The sequence below is a fragment of the Stegostoma tigrinum genome, chromosome 1 (assembly GCF_030684315.1).
Source record: "Stegostoma tigrinum isolate sSteTig4 chromosome 1, sSteTig4.hap1, whole genome shotgun sequence".
NCBI lineage: Eukaryota > Metazoa > Chordata > Chondrichthyes > Orectolobiformes > Stegostomatidae > Stegostoma > Stegostoma tigrinum.
The window spans coordinates 114,730,600-114,750,222 of NC_081354.1; the positions used below are offsets into that span (position 1 = coordinate 114,730,600).

Consider the following 19,623-nt stretch of genomic DNA (forward strand, 5'->3'; position numbering starts at 1 on the left):
CTGACTCGTCCATGCCAGATATTCTAAACTAATCTAGTGCCATTTACCAGCACGTGGTCCATATCCTGTCAAACCCTTCCTATTTATGTACCCATCCAGATGCCCTTTAAATGTTGCAACTGTACCAGCCTCCATCACTTCCTCTGGCAGCTCATTCCACACACACACATCATCCTCTGCCTGAGACAGTTGCCCCTTAGGGTCCCTTTTAAAATCTTTCCCCTCTCGCCTTAAACCTATGCCCTATAGTTCTGCACTTCCTCACTCCAGGGAAAAGTCCCTAACCATTCATCCTATCCATGCCCCTCATTATTTTATGAACATCTAAAAGGTCACGTCCCGCACTACGGGGAAAACAGCCCCAGCCTATTCAGACTCTCCCTATAGCTCAAGTCCTCCAACCCCAGCAACATCCTTGCAAATCTCTTCTGAACCCTTCCAGATCCCAACACATTTCCAATAGCAGAGGGACCAGAATCGCATGCAGTACTCCAAAAGCGACCCAACCATTGTCCTATACAATCACATGACCTTCTGACTCCTATACTCATTGTACTGACCAATAAAGGCCAGCACATCAAGCATCATCTTCATTTTCCTCCTTACTCAAAGGTCTGAGCGATGAGGGGAAACATGCTAAATGCCTTAACCACTGTTTGAAATTTGTGTCACAGGTAGACAATTACGTACTTGAACCCAACGGGCTCTCTGTTCTACAACACTACTTACAATTAACTGTACAAGTCCTGCCCTTGCTCATTTTACCAAAATGCAATACCTCAAATCCACCTCCCCTCGGCCCACTCACCCAATTGATCAAGATCTTTGTACAATCTTCGGTAACCAATTTCACTGTACGCTACACAGCCAATTTTGATGGCATCTGCAAATTTACTAACCACATCTTCTATATTCTCATACAAATCATTTATATAATTGAAACAAAGGTGGAACCAGTACCATTCCCTGAGGAACACCGCTGGTCACAGGCCTCCAGTCTGAAAAGCAACCCTCCACCACCACTCAAATCTTTCAGAATCACCAACTTAGCCACCAATGTCAAACTCAAATGTGTAGCTTCCAGGATTCTCTATACAGCCTTTATCAAAAAAAAGGTACAACATTAGTCTTCCTCCAGTCCTCTGGTATATCACTTGTGGTTACAGATGATAAAAATATTTGTTACGAGGTCTGCAATTCCCTCACTAACGTCCCACAACGTCCTGGGATACACTTGATCAGGTCCCAGCAGGTCTTTTTAAGACCTTCAGCACTTCATCTGCCCTAATGTGAACTGTCTTCAAAAACATCAATATTTATTTCTGAGTTCTCTAGCCTCCACTACTTTTTCAATAAAAACTTATGAGAAATAGTCATTTAGTGTCTCTCTCATCTGCAGAAGGTTCAACACAACACGATCCTAATCACACTCTGGTTGCCCTCTTGCTCTTAAATCGATTTGTAGAGCCTTTCTAGATTACCTCTAACCGTTATCTGCCAAGGCGCTCATATCCATTCTGACTTCCTGATTTCCTTCCTAAGAAAGCTCCTTCAGGAGATTCATTTGATCCTAGTTATCAATATCTAAACATTATTTTTAAATTGACCAGAACCTCAATATTTTTATTAATCTATCATTCCCAAATCTTAGCAGACTTCACCCATCACTAACAAGAACATAATGCTTCTGAACTCTCGTTATCATACTCCAGAAGGTTTTCTCCTTGTCAGTTGTCCCTAGACCTACGAGCAGCCTACTTTGAACCAACTTTTGGAAGTTATTGTTTCATACCATTAAAATTTGCCTTACTCCAATTCAGAACTTGAACTTTTATGGAAGGCTTATCCTTTTCCATAACATTTTAAACCAGAATTATGATAACTAGTCCCAAAAAGTAGTGTTTCCCCATTAACCCTTCAGTCACTTGCCCACTCTCTCCGTGACTCCCTTGTTCGCTCCACACTGCCCTCCAACCCCACCACATCCGGCACCTTCCCCTGCAACCGCAGGAAATGCTACACTTGCCCCCACACCTCCCCCCTCACCCCTATCCCAGGCCCCAAGATGATTTTCCATATTAAGCAGAGGTTCACCTGCACATCTGCCAATGTGGTATACTGCATCCATTGTACCCGGTGTGGCTTCCTCTACATTGGGGAAACCAAGCGGAGGCTCGGGGACCGCTTTGCAGAACACCTCCACTTGGTTCGCAATAAACAACTGCACCTCTCAGTCGCAAACCATTTCCACTCCCCCTCCCATTCTTTAGATGACATGTCCATCATGGGCCTCCTGCAGTGCCACAATGATGCCACCCGAACGTTGCAGGAACAGCAACTCATATTCCGCTTGGGAGCCCTGCAGCCCAATGGTATCAACGTGGACTTCACCAGCTTCAAAATCTCCCCTTCCCCCAGCGCATCCCAAAACTAGCCCAGTTCGTCCCCTCCCCCCAATGCATCCCAAAACCAGTCCAGCCTGTCTCTGCCTCCCTAACCTGTTCTTGCTCTCACCCATCCCTTCCTCCCACCCCAAGCCGCACCTCCATCTCCTACCTACTAACCTCATGCCACCTCCTTGACCGGTCTGTCTTCCCTGGACTGACCTATCCCCTCCCTACCTGTACTCTCCTCTCCACCTATCTTCTTTTCTCTCCATCTTCGGTCCGCCTCCCCCTCTCTCCCTATTTATTCCAGTTCCCTCTCCCCATCCCCCTCTCTGATGAAGGGTCTAGGCCTGAAAACGTCAGCTTTTGTGCTCCTGAGATGCTGCTAGGCATGCTGTGTTCATCCAGCCTCTCATTTTATTATCTATGCCACATTATGTGTGCGTCCGGTGAGTGTGCACATTTCTACACAAAAACCAAGGCTGAGATGGGCTAGGTATTTAATTCCAATATGTTACAATGAACCAAAGGAAGAGTTTTTTTTTCTGGACTGGATGTGAGCACATTCTGCAAAGTATATAAAAAAAAGTTTCACTACTTAAATATTTACGCAAGTCTAGAAAGGTATAAAAAGATATTAAACAGGACAACAAAACAAGATTATTTCAGAATTCAGCAATAATGATTAAATACTTGCAATTATTTTGCATTTAAAGTCAGATTGTAGGGGGTGGGTAAAAGATTTTCTGAAGGCAGTTCCTGGTACACCAAATGTTAGGAATTCCAAGAACTGGGTCAAATGGCTAGTCTCCAGAGGAATGCAAGTGTTTTAACAGATATCATGGAACGTTCAACTACAGTTTAATAGTCGCCAAACCACAAAACTAAATTTTAAACTACAAAAGCCACAGAGCAAAATCTCCAATTCTTACCTAGTTCACTGCGTAGACTAAGCAGCTCCTGAGACAGCTCCTTGTGTTGTTTGCCTACTTCCTCCCGCTGAGAAGAAAAATATTTTGTTACTATGGGAATCAAACAAAAAACTCAGAACACAAATCTTCTATGCTTAATAACTCAAGTGAGTATGGAGTTTTCAAAATACATTAAATTTAGGTCATTTGCTTAAATCACTAGCGCACAAAAAACTGCAATGACAGCAAAAAGATATATCAGGATACATTGTTTAGAAGAATATTTTTCCCAAGCAAATTTTCTAAAAGATCCAGAGACATCAACTTTATCTTGAATAGAAACAATGACAGTATCTATTGTTCCCCATTACAAAAAGCTTCCAATGTTGCAAAGTATGGAGCTGATCATAAATATTTCGGAGGGTCACCGGACCTGAAACATTCGCTCTGTTTTTTTTTCTTCAAAAAGATGCTGTCAGACCTGAGCTTTTCCAGCAACTTCTGCTTCTGTAACTCTAAGAGACTTCAGTCTTTCTTAATGAGCACAATATTCCCCGTTTGTATCACAAATCAGTAGATGTAGACGACATGCACTACACTTTCAAAAATAACTGTCCCTACCAAATAAGGCACTTGAATTAAGTCTTTAATTCACAGTTCTAACAAGGTTTAAAACAAACATTTTTCTTGTTCACCTTGCAAAGTACTAAGGAAAAACGTAAACCAAGAACACTATTATAATCAGCAGGGAAACATGCAAACCTGACATCAGGGCTTCAGTAATCCTGAGCAGATAAAATTAAGTGATTTGATTCACCAGCGATCAATAATTCTGAGGAAATTGAACTTGAGCTTCCTAATCCCTAAAGCAGAGTCAGGATGTGGCTTTAAAATGATATAGGATGTTCCGAGCTCTCAATAATCTGGCTCTTCAATGCGCCACAATTATTCAGCTGTTTTTGTAGCATTCTACAGCAAACAGCTGGAACTAAAAAAAAATGCTGAAATTACTTGCGTCAGTCACCAAACCCTCAGTTCCAGTCAGCAAATCAAAAAAAAATCATCACCGGTTACCCTCTTTCCAGCACAAGGATCGTAGAGGCACATTTTGCTGCTGCTGCAACCCATTCTCCCTTTTTCTGGCTGTTTGTGTGAATTGTGCAAAAGCACAGGTGGCCACACCACAACCCAAACTGGTCTTTCTACATTTAAAATACTTGTAGGAAAAGATCCATTAGGCCTTGCCTTCCAAGCTAACTTTCAGTGCAGGATGTGTACCATATTTCCTGCAGTACTCAGCCCTGATGAAAAAAATCTGCATTCGTAAGTGGGAATCACTTATTACAGGAGGCACTGCCCTATGCGTCTGCAGACAGACGGAGGAGGGGTGGGGGCAATGATCAATGTTACTTTACTCAAATGTCAGCAGCTAAAGCTGAGCGCTGGAACATTCATTGATCTTCCAATGAATTCAGTAATGGAAAAGCTCTATTTTTAATTCTTGAACTTAATACACAATGGCATCAAGCACACCCCCACCCAGTCCGCTTCCCCCCCAACCCCACCCCAAGTTCAGTCAGCTGGTGAATAATGTACAGCTCAAATCATGAAATCAGTTTGTATTACAAAATCGGTTAGTTCCAGTTCAGCATAGCCCAATTCAGAACCCAGCCACACTGAGATACTGCAATTACCTCATTATAATGAAGAGGTTTTCAACTGAAATCATGAGCATATTCCAATTTGGTTAAACCTAAACTAAAGGGGCAGGTGAGAGCATGTACACTGAGGATTATGGTAATTGCTATCAGCATTGATATTGCCAAACTGACATCCAACAGGTGGTGAAAGGCTCAAACATGTTCCCACCTTCATTGTGGTTCAAGTCTTTAAAAAAACTTTTATTGAAGTGCTGTTTGCAATGTCAGGGCAGAGTAAGTCACAACAGATGCAGTTGCAATGCTGCAGGTCAACAGTCCAAATATTGTAACAGCACCATACAAAGCTCCAGAATGTTTACATTTACAATGCAAAGTTTTCAACTGACTCTTACATGAAGAGAGCTTGAGCAAACACTTAACATGCTCTTTCATTTAATGAAACGTTTAATTAAATGGATGGTTAGAAAAATGAAAAAAAAGTCAGTTATTTACCATCACCTAAAGACAGCAGCGTTGGCAAAAGCTGACAAAACATGCATTAACTGGAGGTTTTTAAACAGGTGTGGGTCCTCTACCAGAAAAGATAGGAAACTGTACACCAGAAGACAAGTTTTAAAGCGAACAGACAGCATCACTTACCCCGCCCGAACTTTAAGTCCAGATTTCTCTCCACAGATGCTGCCAGACCTGCTGAGCTTTTCCAGCAGGTTTTGTTTTTGGTTACAGTTTATGCTGATCTGGGTGTTGCCCCCAAGAACAGCATTGACATAAATACAGGAAGGTGTACATGTCCCTCAAGATGAGCCGCTCTAATTCAAAAAAGTCTGCCCAAGATGACAATGACTTGTTTCCCACATCAAGGGCAAGATGTAGAGGGGGTGAGACTCCAGACATGTAGCAATAATCTGATTAGAGTCCCTTCATTACCACCAACCAGGCTACATCTGAAAGCTTGTTCAAACGTTCCGGTGAGAAGGCATTCTGCCAAGTAATGGACAATCCTCAGCAAGCCATCTGATAATGTACCAGTGATAATGGGAGCTGCAGATGCTGGAGAATCCAAGATAATAAAATGTGAGGCTGGATGAACACAGCAGGCCCAGCAGCATCTCAGGAGCACAAAAGTTGACGTTTCGGGACTAGACCCTTCATCAGAGAGGGGGATGGGGAGAGGGTTCTGGAATAAATAGGGAGAGAGGGGGAGGCGGACCGAAGATGGAGAGAAAAGAAGATAGGTGGAGAGGAGAGTGTAGGTGGGGAGGTAATATCTCTTTTACCAGAATGACCTCTAGGAGGTTACATGTGGAGTACTGGCTGATGCCACAGTCAAAAGCTGCTTCTCTGCATGGTTTAAGAAAATCTTTCCCTCAAGGAAGACTGTTGCTCTCCCCAGCAAAAGTCTGGCTGCTCTATACAGTAAAAACAACTCAGCTTAAAAAGGTGACAACCAGTTACCTTTCCTGCAGCAGTTGCTATGAGCTATTGTTTTTGAAGTTGATCAGATAGTTCCCAAGTGAAACTGTCACATTTACAGACTAATGGAAGCTTCTAGAGAAAGAAATGGGCCAGGTGAGCTGAAGATAATGTCAACATTGGAATCAGGAGGCAAAGATCCCAACTGGCTATCCAGTTCTTGTCTATCTTCACCAATAGTCTATTTGCCCTATTGTGTCTCTAGCTGCCTACAGTGGGGAGTTTAAGGGGATTAGAGTTCATTAGTACTGTTGTTATATGCCTATAGTCATGTCTATTGACTTGCAGTTGTAAATTATGCTTCTTATATAGTACAGAAACCTGGTTTCTATCAACCCTGATTGAAAGGCTGCAAATTGGCTACCATGTGTACCTTTCACAAAAGTGCAACCAGCACTGGATACAACTCCAAGAGTAGTGGCTCTCCATTAAAGATACTATTACAGTGGGTCATAAAATATGACAATTGATGTCTGTGTAGATTGTTCATGGACTCCTTCAAACCCCATCTTTGGATGAACGTGGTCTTGGGTACAATCTTTTCCCCTTAGGCAGTTTTGAATGTTATTTTCAAATGAACACCGACCACCTCCAGCCTTCAGATAAAGTGGAAGGCATCTCAAATGATTGAGATGGCACATGAGTGAGGAATTGGAGAAACATACCAGACACAGCAATTGTGAAAGCATCTGTGATAAATGGGAACTGCAGATGCTGGAGAATCCAAGATAACAAAGTGTGGAGCTGGATGAACACAACAGGCCAAGCAGCATCTCAGGAGCACAAAAGCTGACGTTTTGGGCTTAGACCCTTCATCAGAGAGGTGGGATGGGGAGAGGGTTCTGGAATAAATAGGGAGACGTGGACCGAAGATGGAGAGAAAAGATGATGATAGGTGGGGAGGGGAGTAGAGTAGAGGTGGGGAGGGGAGAAGGGAGTATGGGGGAGGGGAACAGAGGGAGGAGATAGGTCAGTCTAGGGAAGACGGACAGGTCAAGGAGGCGGAATGAGGTAGTAGGTCAGAAATGGAGGTGCAGCTTGAGGTGGGAGGAAGGGATGAGTGAGAGGAAGAACAGGTTAGAGAGGCGGAGACAGGCTGGACTGGTTTTGGGATGCGGTGGGGGGGTGGGGACGAGCTGGGCTGGTTGCATCTCCTACTTTCTAACCAGAATTTTACCCCTAGTGGAGAAAACTACATGTTGCATTTGTTTTATTGAGGTTATGCAACCCTTTCAGGTTTTAAAATGCACCTCATTGCTGTTGGGTCAGACTACCTGAAGGTGCTGTGTTAAGGTTCAGGTGTAACAGAGAAAGAATTGATTGATCCTCTTGCTCTTAAATGATTTACTGACTCCCAAACTGGTTACAGGTGCTGAGTATTAATAGTAAACTTGAGGAGAAATCCACATATAGATTTGAGATGATGAGAGGCATGAGTGGATAGCCAGAGACTTTTTCCCAGGGTGGAAATGGCTAACACGAAGGGGCATACTTTTTAAATGTGATTGGAGGAAGGTATAGGAGAGATGTCAGAGGTAGGTTCTTCACAGAGTGGTGAGCGTGTGGAATGCACTGCCGGCAGTGGTAGTGGAGTCAGATACTTCACAGACTTTTAAGTGACTCTTGGATAGGCACATGGAAGATAGTAAACTGTAGGGAATGAAAGGCAGATTAGTCTTAGTAGGATAATAGGTCAGCACAACATTGTGGGCAGAAGGGCCTGTACTATTTTATGTATACTGAAGATTTTACCTTCATGGATCACCACCTTATTTTGGATGGACTGGGAAAACATTTCTACGCAACACGTGAACAGGAACTGAATGATACTCCCGGGTTCAGGAGAATCTGCTGAGGAACACACCAAAAATTGCAGCTGATAGATGGGAATGGCTCCAGTTTAAGGACCTTTTGGCCGGGTCGGGGGAAGAGCTGGACACGGTAGAACCTCTTGGACTGCATGCCCAAAAAAAGAATTCACTTATGAATATCAACACCACAAACTGTATTGGAGTCACCTCAGCACGGAACAAGTTTTAATGGAACAAATTTGGAGATTTAAGGTGATAAAATTCAAGTCAAAACGGTTTAGAATATACCTCACTAACTCTTTTGCATATTAAGCGCCCAAGAGAAGTTCCAAATTGGTAACAAACTAACAGGACACTAGAAATGACAGCCTTCAAAAGTATGGTTATAAATTGGTTCAATTTGTTCTGATGGCTGAAGCTTGTTATTGGACTAGTCAGATCAACAAAATCTTTAACATTAATAACCAGCATTGCGTGATGTTACGTCTTAGCTGTGAATACCAGCAGGAACATTGCACATTTTGCTGACCAGTTCTTCATAACATATGCATTTAAAAATTAGAATCTGGTGGAGTTTGTAAAATCAGTGCCAAGCCTATCTTCAGAGATGAAACTAATGGTCATGAAAGGAATGGAGTAGTCAAAGATGGATCAGCTGAAGGAACCAACAGAATAGAAACTGGGAGTAAAATTGATCTGTTTTCCTAATTCCACATGAGAGAAGCAGTACTGATTATGTCATCAGAAAAGCAAGTGATGTGCTGTGGGAAGGGACTAGAGTGGAACTGAACAAGGAACGTCCCGTGTGGCCTACAAAGAGACAAGTATGTGGATGCAGTGCTTCTGTGAGGCTCAACACCACCTTCCTTCTACACTTCTAAACAGGCTGCAGCATGCAACATGGTTGTTCTCAAAGTGTTGAACAATGTTGGTTACTCAACCCCCACCCACACCCCTAGGTCTGTTTTGCACATGTTCCTTCCAGCACAGCCAACCCCTTTTCAGCCAATCATATTTCTCACTGATGATCAGATATTTGTTGTTTGCATATCCCATCCTTTTTCCTCTCTCTCTGGGCACTATCCCCACATATTCTACTCACTCCCCTCTTCCTGTCAGTGTAAATACCACCCTTTCTCAGCTATTTTCACTCCTGATCCTTCAGTCTCTGGGCTCAAAACATCAACTGTGTTTTGCTCTGTAGATGCTGCCAGACCTACCGAGATTCCCCAGCATACTGTCAGATTACCGGTCCCTGTATTTCTTTGTTTTCACATTGTCTCGTGCTTTTTATGATATGGTAACGTGTTAAGGGCTTATGTTAAGTCACTGGTTCAACATCTAGTTTAAAAATGAGAGCTTTCATTCTCAACAAAAATTCAAACTTCACAACATGTCAGTGGTCAATTTTCAAGAACCAGTTCTATCCAGCAGCTAAACTAGCAATTTTGGAGATTGTGAGCTTGCATGGTTAACTTGGGCAAATCACCCTTTACAATCCAAACACAAGACAGACTAGATGAGCTTTCAAAAAAGGACAAACTGTTCACATGAAACTATTCGTGTTCCTCTTAGCAATCTGCAATGCTGATGAAGACTTTGGCCAAACTTGAGTTATAACCAAGATTAAGCCAACGTTTTAAAATCAACCTTCCCTAACATCGAAAGCAAACTGGACTTAAGCCAAGTCTTCTGGCCAAGCTGAGAGGTATGGGCACTGCCATTGCACCAGAAGCGCCCAAATTTCCACATTTTTATGCACTTTATGATCCCAGTTGGTGTTATTACAGTCAGATTATAGACTGAAGTCTGGCTGGAGAAAGTCTTCTTTTGCCATAAAATAAAATGACTTTTCATCCAAACTAGCATGCAATGCTACAGTCTGGTTTGAACAATGAAATCAGTTTCTTGCGCAAAACAGAACACAACACAATCATTTACGTATAATGGGTGATTTCAGAACATGTACTCCTTTGCTTGACTGCAAACCTTCACAGTACTCCAACAGGGGAAAGTTTACTTGTCAATCACATATTTAGGTTGACCTAACTGTTTCATTCAATTTCTAGTCTAGAGAATTTGATAGATTTTTCCCCTCATGTACTCACACAACTGAGCTGAACTAAGATTTGTTCAGCTTCAAATTGCACTTGTCTCCTGAGACAATACTGGACTGATAGTTACTAATTTTTAGTCTGAAAGTGAAGTAACCCATTTAACTTTTCTGAACTCACTCCTTACTCCAGGAGAACTGTGTCACACCGTCGACTTCAACAAATACAACTGCAAACTGAAACCTCACATTACAAAAAACTGTTTCCCCCCCAACCAAAAAAAATCAGTTCCAAATGCTAAGTTAAAGCAGACTAAATGGTCTTCAGTGTTTTCTGACTGCTTGTAAAACTATCCCTACATAAACAAATACCCATTACCACTTCTGCGTCAAAGACTAGACTTCTGTTAAGTAAGTTTCCATAAAGCCTGACAAGTTAATTATTAAATGCACTGATACCTAAAGCCCTTATGCCACACATTCCAAATCTTGACATAAAGCAAAAACATATCTCACCTTCCATTCAAAAATGTGCAGATTAAGGAAGACTTATTATAATAAAGTTGTCACTTCACTGTCATCCACTCTGCTGCAGAATAAAAGCAGTTTAGCTTTCCAAAACGAACTGCACCTTATACATGCTTGTACTTTCAAGCTCCGTGGAAATAGGTTGCTCATTCAACACACATTGAATGAAATATTTTCTCCAATTAAACACTGCAAAGACATGATGGCAAACTCTAGATGTTGACTGTCAGCAACTTTAACTTGACATTTGGTTCCAAAGTAAGCATCACATGCCATCATTAGTTCTGCTTCTGGAAAATCATTTGGCTTCCTTATTTCAGAGCTCCTGTTACTGAAACTCACATCCAGCACTAAATCTAGTTAATCTTCAGACTAGACTATAGTGCATACCTGGCTAACCTCTCTCATTTAACTAAAAACTTACAGCAAGTCACACTCCTCCATCATCCTTATTACTCACTGGTAAATGTGGCCTCTAGTTTAAAATTCTCATCTTTTGCTTTCAAATCTTTTCATTGCATCACCACCAGACCTATAACTATCAATTTACACATTTCCTCAATGCTGGTTTTCTCAGCTCCGATTTGAGGTTGCCCCACCATCTTCAATTGCCATGGCTTAAGATGTGAATTCCCTTCGTAAATCACTCCACCTTTACGGTCTCAAAATTCAAAGCTTAGCTCTTTCCAAGCTTCCGGTCACTATTTCATGTGCTTTAGTGTCAAATTTTACTTGATGCTATGGAATTGCCTTGGGACATTATAGAAAAGCTAGGCAAAATTGTCAGTTAATTCCTTGCCTCAACTCTCATTTGCCACCAAATTAATCCAACTTCTATCCCAGGCTTGAAAAACAATCATCCTGCGCAAATCTGCTGGGACATAAAGGCTTTGGAGCTCTTCATTTCCTCTTTGTGCGCAGCACTAACTGTGCCTTACTTCTCCACTCATCTAGGGGCTGAACATTTCAACAGGAAGAAGAGTATCACATTTGTTACGTTGCAAATGAGTACAAAATGGTTCCTTTGGACTACCAGCCAATCAATATTATCATCCATGCTAGCCATCTATGAAATTATTACATATGATTACACTTTGATTACTTTGGCCTAAACTTGGTTAGGCTAGTCAACACCCCTTGCTGAAGACCTGTGACAAAGTAAACTCTCCACCTCACTGCGAAAACATTAAGGCATTTGGCAATTCACACTGCTCTCTTATAACCACTTGAGTACCATGCCACCTTCCCCATCACCATATTCTCATATCAAGCCCCAGCAAAATAAATAACCTAATCTACAGCATTTTCAAAATTTAATTCATCAGGGCATTAGACTATAACACTACAAGATGTAGCTCCAGTAGGCTATTCAGCCCAAAGTCTGCTCAATCATTCAGAGAGATCATAGGTAATCTGTTCATCCTCAAATCCATTCACCTGCCCTTTTCCCCAGAAACCCGATTCCCATATGGACTAAATGGATCGGTCTCAGCCTTGAATATATTCAAGGACAGCCTCAACAGCCCTCTTTGGTAAAGAATTCCAAGTTTCACCTCAGCCTCAGAAGAAATTCTTCCTTTTCTGTCTTAAATCTGTGAACCCTTAATTTGACACTATGCCCGCTGGTCTTAGGCACTTCCATAAAGGGAAAAACAACCTCTCTACATCTACCCTGTCAAGTCCCCATGGATGTTTCAATAAGATTACGTCATTCTTATAAATGCACTCATTCCTATTTAGATCTCATTCCCTTCAAGACCAAAAAGTAGCTCACTTTACATAAAAGGAAACAAAGGTCTTAGAAAACAATAGGTGGATAAATCTCTGGGACCTGTTCAGGTGGATCCCAGGACTTTATGGGAAGTTGGGGAGGAAACCGCATGGCGCCTTATGTATCATCTATAAAACTACAATGAGGTGCCAAAATGGCTAGAGGGTGGCTAATGCTGTGCCTTTAAAAACCAGATGCAAGGAGATGCCCGGGAACTGTAGACCCGAGAATCTGACTTAAAGTGGTGGTTAATTTGTTGGAAGTGATTCTGAAAGATTGTACTTATATGAATTTGAAGAGTAAGGAATATGAGGGACAGCCAGCATACTTTTGTGCAAGGAAAATAACATCTCAAACTTGATCAAGTTTTTTTTCCCAAGAAGTAACCAAGACAACTGATGAGGACAGAGTAGATTAGATTCCCTACGGTGTGGAAACAGGCCCTTGGGCCCAACAAGTCCACACCGCCCTTTTGAAGCATCCCACCCAGACCCATTCTCAGCCCCCTATAACCCACACACCCCTGAACACTACGGGCAATTTAGCATGGCCAATCCACCTGGCCTTTCTCTCTCTCTACATCGCCCCCCCCACATGCCTTCCCATCTGTGTCATCTGTACACTTGGAAATAGTACATGCACTTTGTTTATTAAAATAAACAAACAGTTAGTAGTTGCAGCCCCAGTACTGCTCCTTCTGGCACTCAACGAGTAACAATTTGCTATCCTGAAAATGGTTCACTTATCCCAAGTCTTCCTTCTACTTGTTAGCAAAACCCTTGAAAAGATCTTAACTCCATTGCTTCAGCAAAACAGCTGGACTCTAACCTCTCCTCCTACAATTCAGGATCCTTAAATGGATTTGAGTCAACGGATGTCAGTTGTTTTCAAACGTCAAAATGACAAGGCATTTGTAACAAAGCGTCACAACGAGAAGTCTACAGACATTCCGAGCAATTGAGAATGTACATATGAACATTAGTAGCTAAAATTCAGATTTCACATATTACTTCTGAATAAGCTTTCTAGATCAGGTTTGATTTTTAAAAAAAGTGTGCCAAATAAAGTTCAACGAGAGACAAATCCACAATATTTTATTCCAAACCAAATTGGAGAGATTAAAAATAACTTATACCTTCCTTCTGATGATAAAATGTGAGGCTGGATGAACACAGCAGGCCAAGCAGCATCTCAGGAGCACAAAAGCTGACGTTTCGGGCCTAGACCCTTCATCAGAGAGGGGGATGGGGGGAGGGAACTGGAATAAATAGGGAGAGAGGGGGAGGCGGACCGAAGATGGAGAGCAAAGAAGATAGGTGGAGAGGGTGTAGGTGGGGAGGTAGGGAGGGGATAGGTCAGTCCAGGGAAGACGGACAGGTCAAGGAGGTGGGATGAGGTTAGTAGGTAGCTGGGGGTGCGGCTGGGGGTGGGAGGAAGGGATGGGTGAGAGGAAGAACCGGTTAGGGAGGCAGAGACAGGTTGGACTGGTTTTGGGATGCAGTGGGTGGGGGGGAAGAGCTGGGCTGGTTGTGTGGTGCAGTGGGGGGAGGGGATGAACTGGGCTGGTTTAGGGATGCAGTGGGGGAAGGGGAGATTTTGAAACTGGTGAAGTCCACATTGATACCATATGGCTGCAGGGTTCCCAGGCGGAATATGAGTTGCTGTTCCTGCAACCTTCGGGTGGCATCATTGTGGCAGTGCAGGAGGCCCATGATGGACATGTCATCAAGAGAATGGGAGGGGGAGTGGAAATGGTTTGCGACTGGGAGGTGCAGTTGTTTGTTGCGAACTGAGCGGAGGTGTTCTGCAAAGCGGTCCCCAAGCCTCCGCTTGGTTTCCCCAATGTAGAGAAAGCCGCACCGGGTACAGTGGATGCAGTATACCACATTGGCAGATGTGCAGGTGAACCTCTGCTTAATGTGGAATGTCATCTTGGGGCCTGGGATGGGGGTGAGGGAGGAGGTGTGGGGACAAGTGTAGCATTTCCTGCGGTTGCAGGGGAAGGTGCCGGGTGTGGTGGGGTTGGAGGGCAGTGTGGAGCGAACAAGGGAGTCACGGAGAGAGTGGTCTCTCCGGAAAGCAGACAGGGGTGGGGATGGAAAAATGTCTTGGGTGGTGGGGTCGGATTGTAAATGGCGGAAGTGTCGGAGGATAATGCGTTGTATCCGGAGGTTGGTAGGGTGGTGTGTGAGAACGAGGGGGATCCTCTTGGGGCGGTTGTGGCGGGGGCGGGGTGTGAGGGATGTGTCGCGGGAAATGCGGCAGACGCGGTCAAGGGCGTTCTCAATCACCGTGGGGGGGAAGTTGCGGTCCTTAAAGAACTTGGACATCTGGGATGTGCGGGAGTGGAATGTCTTATCGTGGGAGCAGATGCGGCAGAGGCGGAGGAATTGGGAATAGGGGATGGTTGCCTGAGATGGAGACTGAGAGGTCCAGGAAGGTGAGGGATGTGTTGGAGATGGCCCAGGTGAACTGAAGGTTGGGGTGGAAGGTGTTGGTGAAGTGGATGAACTGTTCGAGCTCCTCTGGGGAGCAAGAGGCGGCGCCGATACAGTCATCAATGTACCGGAGGAAGAGGTGGGGTTTGGGGCCTGTGTAGGTGCGGAAGATGGACTGTTCCACGTAACCTACAAAGAGGCAGGCATAGCTGGGGCCCATGCGGGTGCCCATGGCCACCCCCTTAGTCTGTAGGAAGTGGGAGGAGTCAAAAGAGAAGTTGTTGAGTGTGAGGACGAGTTCCGCTAGGCGGATGAGAGTGTCGGTGGAGGGGGCCTGGTCGGGCCTGCGGGACAGGAAGAAGCGGAGGGCCTTGAGGCCATCTCCATGCGGAATGCAGGTGTACAGGGACTGGACGTCCATGGTGAATATGAGGTGTTGGGGGCCAGGGAATTGGAAGTCCTGGAGGAGGTGGAGGGCGTGGGTGGTGTCACGGACATAGGTGGGGAGTTCCTGGACCAAAGGGGAGAGAATGGAGTCCAGATAGGTGGAGATGAGTTCGGTGGGGCAGGAGCAGGCTGAGACGATGGGTCGACCAGGGCAGGCAGGTTTGTGGATTTTGGGAAGGAGATAGAAACGGGCTGTGCGGGGTTGGGGAACAATGAGGTTGGAGGCTGTGGGTGGGAGGTCCCCTGAGGTGATGAGGTCATGAATGGTGTTGGAGATGATGGTTTGGTGCTCGGGTGTGGGGTCATGATCGAGGAGGCGGTAGGAGGTGGTGTCGGAGAGTTGGCGTCTGGCCTCGGCGATGTAGAGGTCAGTACGCCATACTACCACTGCGCCACCCTTGTCTGCGGGTTTGATGGTGAGGTTGGGGTTGGAGCGGAGGGAGCGGAGGGCTGCCCGTTCTGCGGGGGAGAGGTTGGAGTGGGTGAGAGGGGTGGAGAGGTTGAGGCGGTTAATGTCTCGACGGCAGTTGGAGATGAAGAGGTCGAGGGAGGGTAGGAGGCCTGGGGGTGGTGTCCAGGAGGAGGACTTGTGTTGGAAGCGGGTGAAGGGGTCAGTGGAAGGAGGGTTAGGTTCCCGGTTGAAGAAGTAGGCATGCAGGCGAAGACGGCGGAAAAACTGCTCTATGTCCGACCGTGACTGGTATTCGTTGATGTGTGGTTGTAGGGGGACAAAGGTGAGCCCCTTGCTCAGGACTGACCGTTCGTCCGCAGTCAGTGGGAGGTCTGGGGGGATGGTGAAGATTCGGCAGGGCTCAGGGTGGCTGTCTCCTCTGGGGTTGCAGGCTGTGGAGGTTGTGGGCGGAGCGATGATGTCGTCGGCCGTGGGCGGGGTTCCGTCGGCCGTGGGCGGGGTTCCGTCGGCCGTGGGCGGGGTTCCGTCGGCCGTGGGCGGGGTTCCGTCGGCGTCGGCCGTGGGCGGGGTTCCGTCGGCGGTGGGAGGATCGGGGTGGGCGGCAGCAGCTGAGGTGAGGGTGGTGTGTGGGCTGTAGTACCTGGACGTGGAGGTGGTGACTGCAGCAGCGGTTCCGGAAGTTCTGTGGCCGGCGGAGGCCGATGTGACGTCATCGGTGGGGTCTCCGGCCGTGTCCTCATGGTCAATGGCGGCGGGTGCATGGTGGGGGAGGGGCAGGGACAGAGTCGGGATTTGGGAGGCGCAGGAATCCTCTTGTGGGTGGCAGGGGCCAGTGAGTTGGTTGTACTTACGATTTTTGGTGTCCAGTAAAGCTGAGTGGAACTGGGTGTTCAGTCTGTGGATCCTGCGGAGGATAAAAAACAGCAGGGGTCCCTTGCAGGTCTGGGAGAGGGAGGCTCTGAGCTGGGGCAGGCTGGATTGCAGTGCCTGGAGGTGCCGGTGCATGGCTGCAAGTGTCTGTTTCAGGACTCGCAGGGAGAACCGCTTCTGAAGGGTCTGAATATTCTGGGTGTAGAGGTGGTCACGGTTGGGGCCAAATTGGGAAGGCTGAAATGTGGACTGTAGTCCCTTGGGGATGATCTGGTTCCGTAGGCAGGTGCTGAGAAAGGTGATGTGGCTGTGGTACCTGGTTTGCTTCAGGACATGGTCGAGCAGTTTCAATCCCGAAGAGATTACAAGAGAGTTGCAATGGGAGAGAGATTCCCTGAGGTTGGTCCGGAGGGAGGAGGGTAACTTCTTCAGGTTAGGCATCCCTGGAAGAGGCTTCGCAGTGAGGTTAAAATAGTATCAGAGATAATGGGAACTGCAGATGCTGGAGATTCCAAGATGATAAAATGTGAGGCTGGATGAACACAGCAGGCCAAGCAGCATCTCAGGAGCACAAAAGCTGACGTTTCGGGCCTAGACCCTTCATCAGAGAGGGGGATGGGGGGAGGGAACTGGAATAAATAGGGAGAGAGGGGGAGGCGGACCGAAGATGGAGAGCAAAGAAGATAGGTGGAGAGGGTGTAGGTGGGGTGGAGATACATTGATGACTGTATCGGCACCGCCTCTTGCTCCCCAGAGGAGCTCGAACAGTTCATCCACTTCACCAACACCTTCCACCCCAACCTTCAGTTCACCTGGGCCATCTCCAACACATCCCTCACCTTCCTGGACCTCTCAGTCTCCATCTCAGGCAACCAGCTTGTAACTGATGTCCATTTCAAGCCCACCGACTCCCACAGCTACCTAGAATACACCTCCTCCCACCCACCCTCCTGCAAAAACTCCATCCCCTATTCCCAATTCCTCCGCCTCCGCCGCATCTGCTCCCACGATAAGACATTCCACTCCCGCACATCCCAGATGTCCAAGTTCTTTAAGGACCGCAACTTCCCCCCCACGGTGATTGAGAACGCCCTTGACCGCGTCTCCCGCATTTCCCGCGACACATCCCTCACACCCCGCCCCCGCCACAACCGCCCCAAGAGGATCCCCCTCGTTCTCACACACCACCCTACCAACCTCCGGATACAACGCATTATCCTCCGACACTTCCGCCATTTACAATCCGACCCCACCACCCAAGACATTTTTCCATCCCCACCCCTGTCTGCTTTCCGGAGAGACCACTCTCTCCGTGACTCCCTTGTTCGCTCCACACTGCCCTCCAACCCCACCACACCCGGCACCTTCCCCTGCAACCGCAGGAAATGCTACACTTGTCCCCACACCTCCTCCCTCACCCCTATCCCAGGCCCCAAGATGACATTCCACATTAAGCAGAGGTTCACCTGCACATCTGCCAATGTGGTATACTGCATCCACTGTACCCGGTGCGGCTTTCTCTACATTGGGGAAACCAAGCGGAGGCTTGGGGACCGCTTTGCAGAACACCTCCGCTCAGTTCGCAACAAACAACTGCACCTCCCAGTCGCAAACCATTTCCACTCCCCCTCCCATTCTCTTGATGACATGTCCATCATGGGCCTCCTGCACTGCCACAATGATGCCACCCGAAGGTTGCAGGAACAGCAACTCATATTCCGCCTGGGAACCCTGCAGCCATATGATATCAATGTGGACTTCACCAGTTTCAAAATCTCCCCTTCCCCCACTGCATCCCTAAACCAGCCCAGTTCATCCCCTCCCCCCACTGCACCACACAACCAGCCCAGCTCTTCCCCCCCACCCACTGCATCCCAAAACCAGTCCAACCTGTCTCTGCCTCCCTAACCGGTTCTTCCTCTCACCCATCCCTTCCTCCCACCCCCAGCCGCACCCCCAGCTACCTACTAACCTCATCCCACCTCCTTGACCTGTCCGTCTTCCCTGGACTGACCTATCCCCTCCCTACCTCCCCACCTACACCCTCTCCACCTATCTTCTTTGCTCTCCATCTTCGGTCCGCCTCCCCCTCTCTCCCTATTTATTCCAGTTCCCTCTCCCCATCCCCCTCTCTGATGAAGGGTCTAGGCCCGAAAGGTCAGCTTTTGTGCTCCTGAGATGCTGCTTGGCCTGCTGTGTTCATCCAGCCTCACATTTTATCATCTTGGAATCTCCAGCATCTGCAGTTCCCATTATCTCTTATACCTTCCTTCTGTCAGGTTTTCCCACAAATCAAAAACCTATGGCAGGAGTACGGAATTAAGCCACCAATTAGCCATGATTTCACTGGACAGCATTTTGAAGTTTGTAAAACTTTCAACCCCTTGAACCTAGTAGAACAGGTTCAAGGGACTGAAATGTTTTACAAAGAAGGAGGAGTAGGCAATTATTTTTTTCCCTCAAAATGGGCAAGAAAAAACATCCGAGTTATTCAACTTGTCCACTCCACACTCCCCTCCAACCCCACCACACCTGGCACTTGCCCCTGCAACCGCAGGAAGTGCTACACCACCTCCCTCACTCCTATCCCAGGCCCCAAGATAAATTTCCACATCAAGCAGATGTTCACCTGCACATCCGCCAATGTGATATAGTGCATCCAATGTACACAGTGTGGCTTCCTCCACATTGGGGAAACCAAGCAGAGGCTTAGGAACCACTTTGCAGAACACCTACACTCGGTTCGCAGTAAACAACTGCACCTCCCAGTCACTAACCATTTCAACTCCCCCTCCCATTCCTTAGAAGGCATGTCCATCCTGGGCCTCCTGAAGTGCCACAACGATGCCACCCGTAGGTTG

General features: G+C 46.4%; 1 protein-coding gene across 4 annotated transcripts in view; it reads right to left on the reverse strand.

The window, feature by feature from the left end:
- The window catches only part of mtus1b (microtubule associated tumor suppressor 1b), a 168,713-nt gene that overhangs the window by 30,386 nt on the left and 118,704 nt on the right, over window positions 1–19,623 (reverse strand). For all 4 annotated transcript variants that reach the window (XM_048531381.2, XM_048531374.2, XM_048531357.2 and 1 more), the window contains exon 8: window positions 3,320–3,386. In XM_048531381.2, coding sequence (XP_048387338.2) covers window positions 3,320–3,386 — 67 coding nt within the window. The remainder of the gene's footprint in view (window positions 1–3,319; window positions 3,387–19,623) is intronic.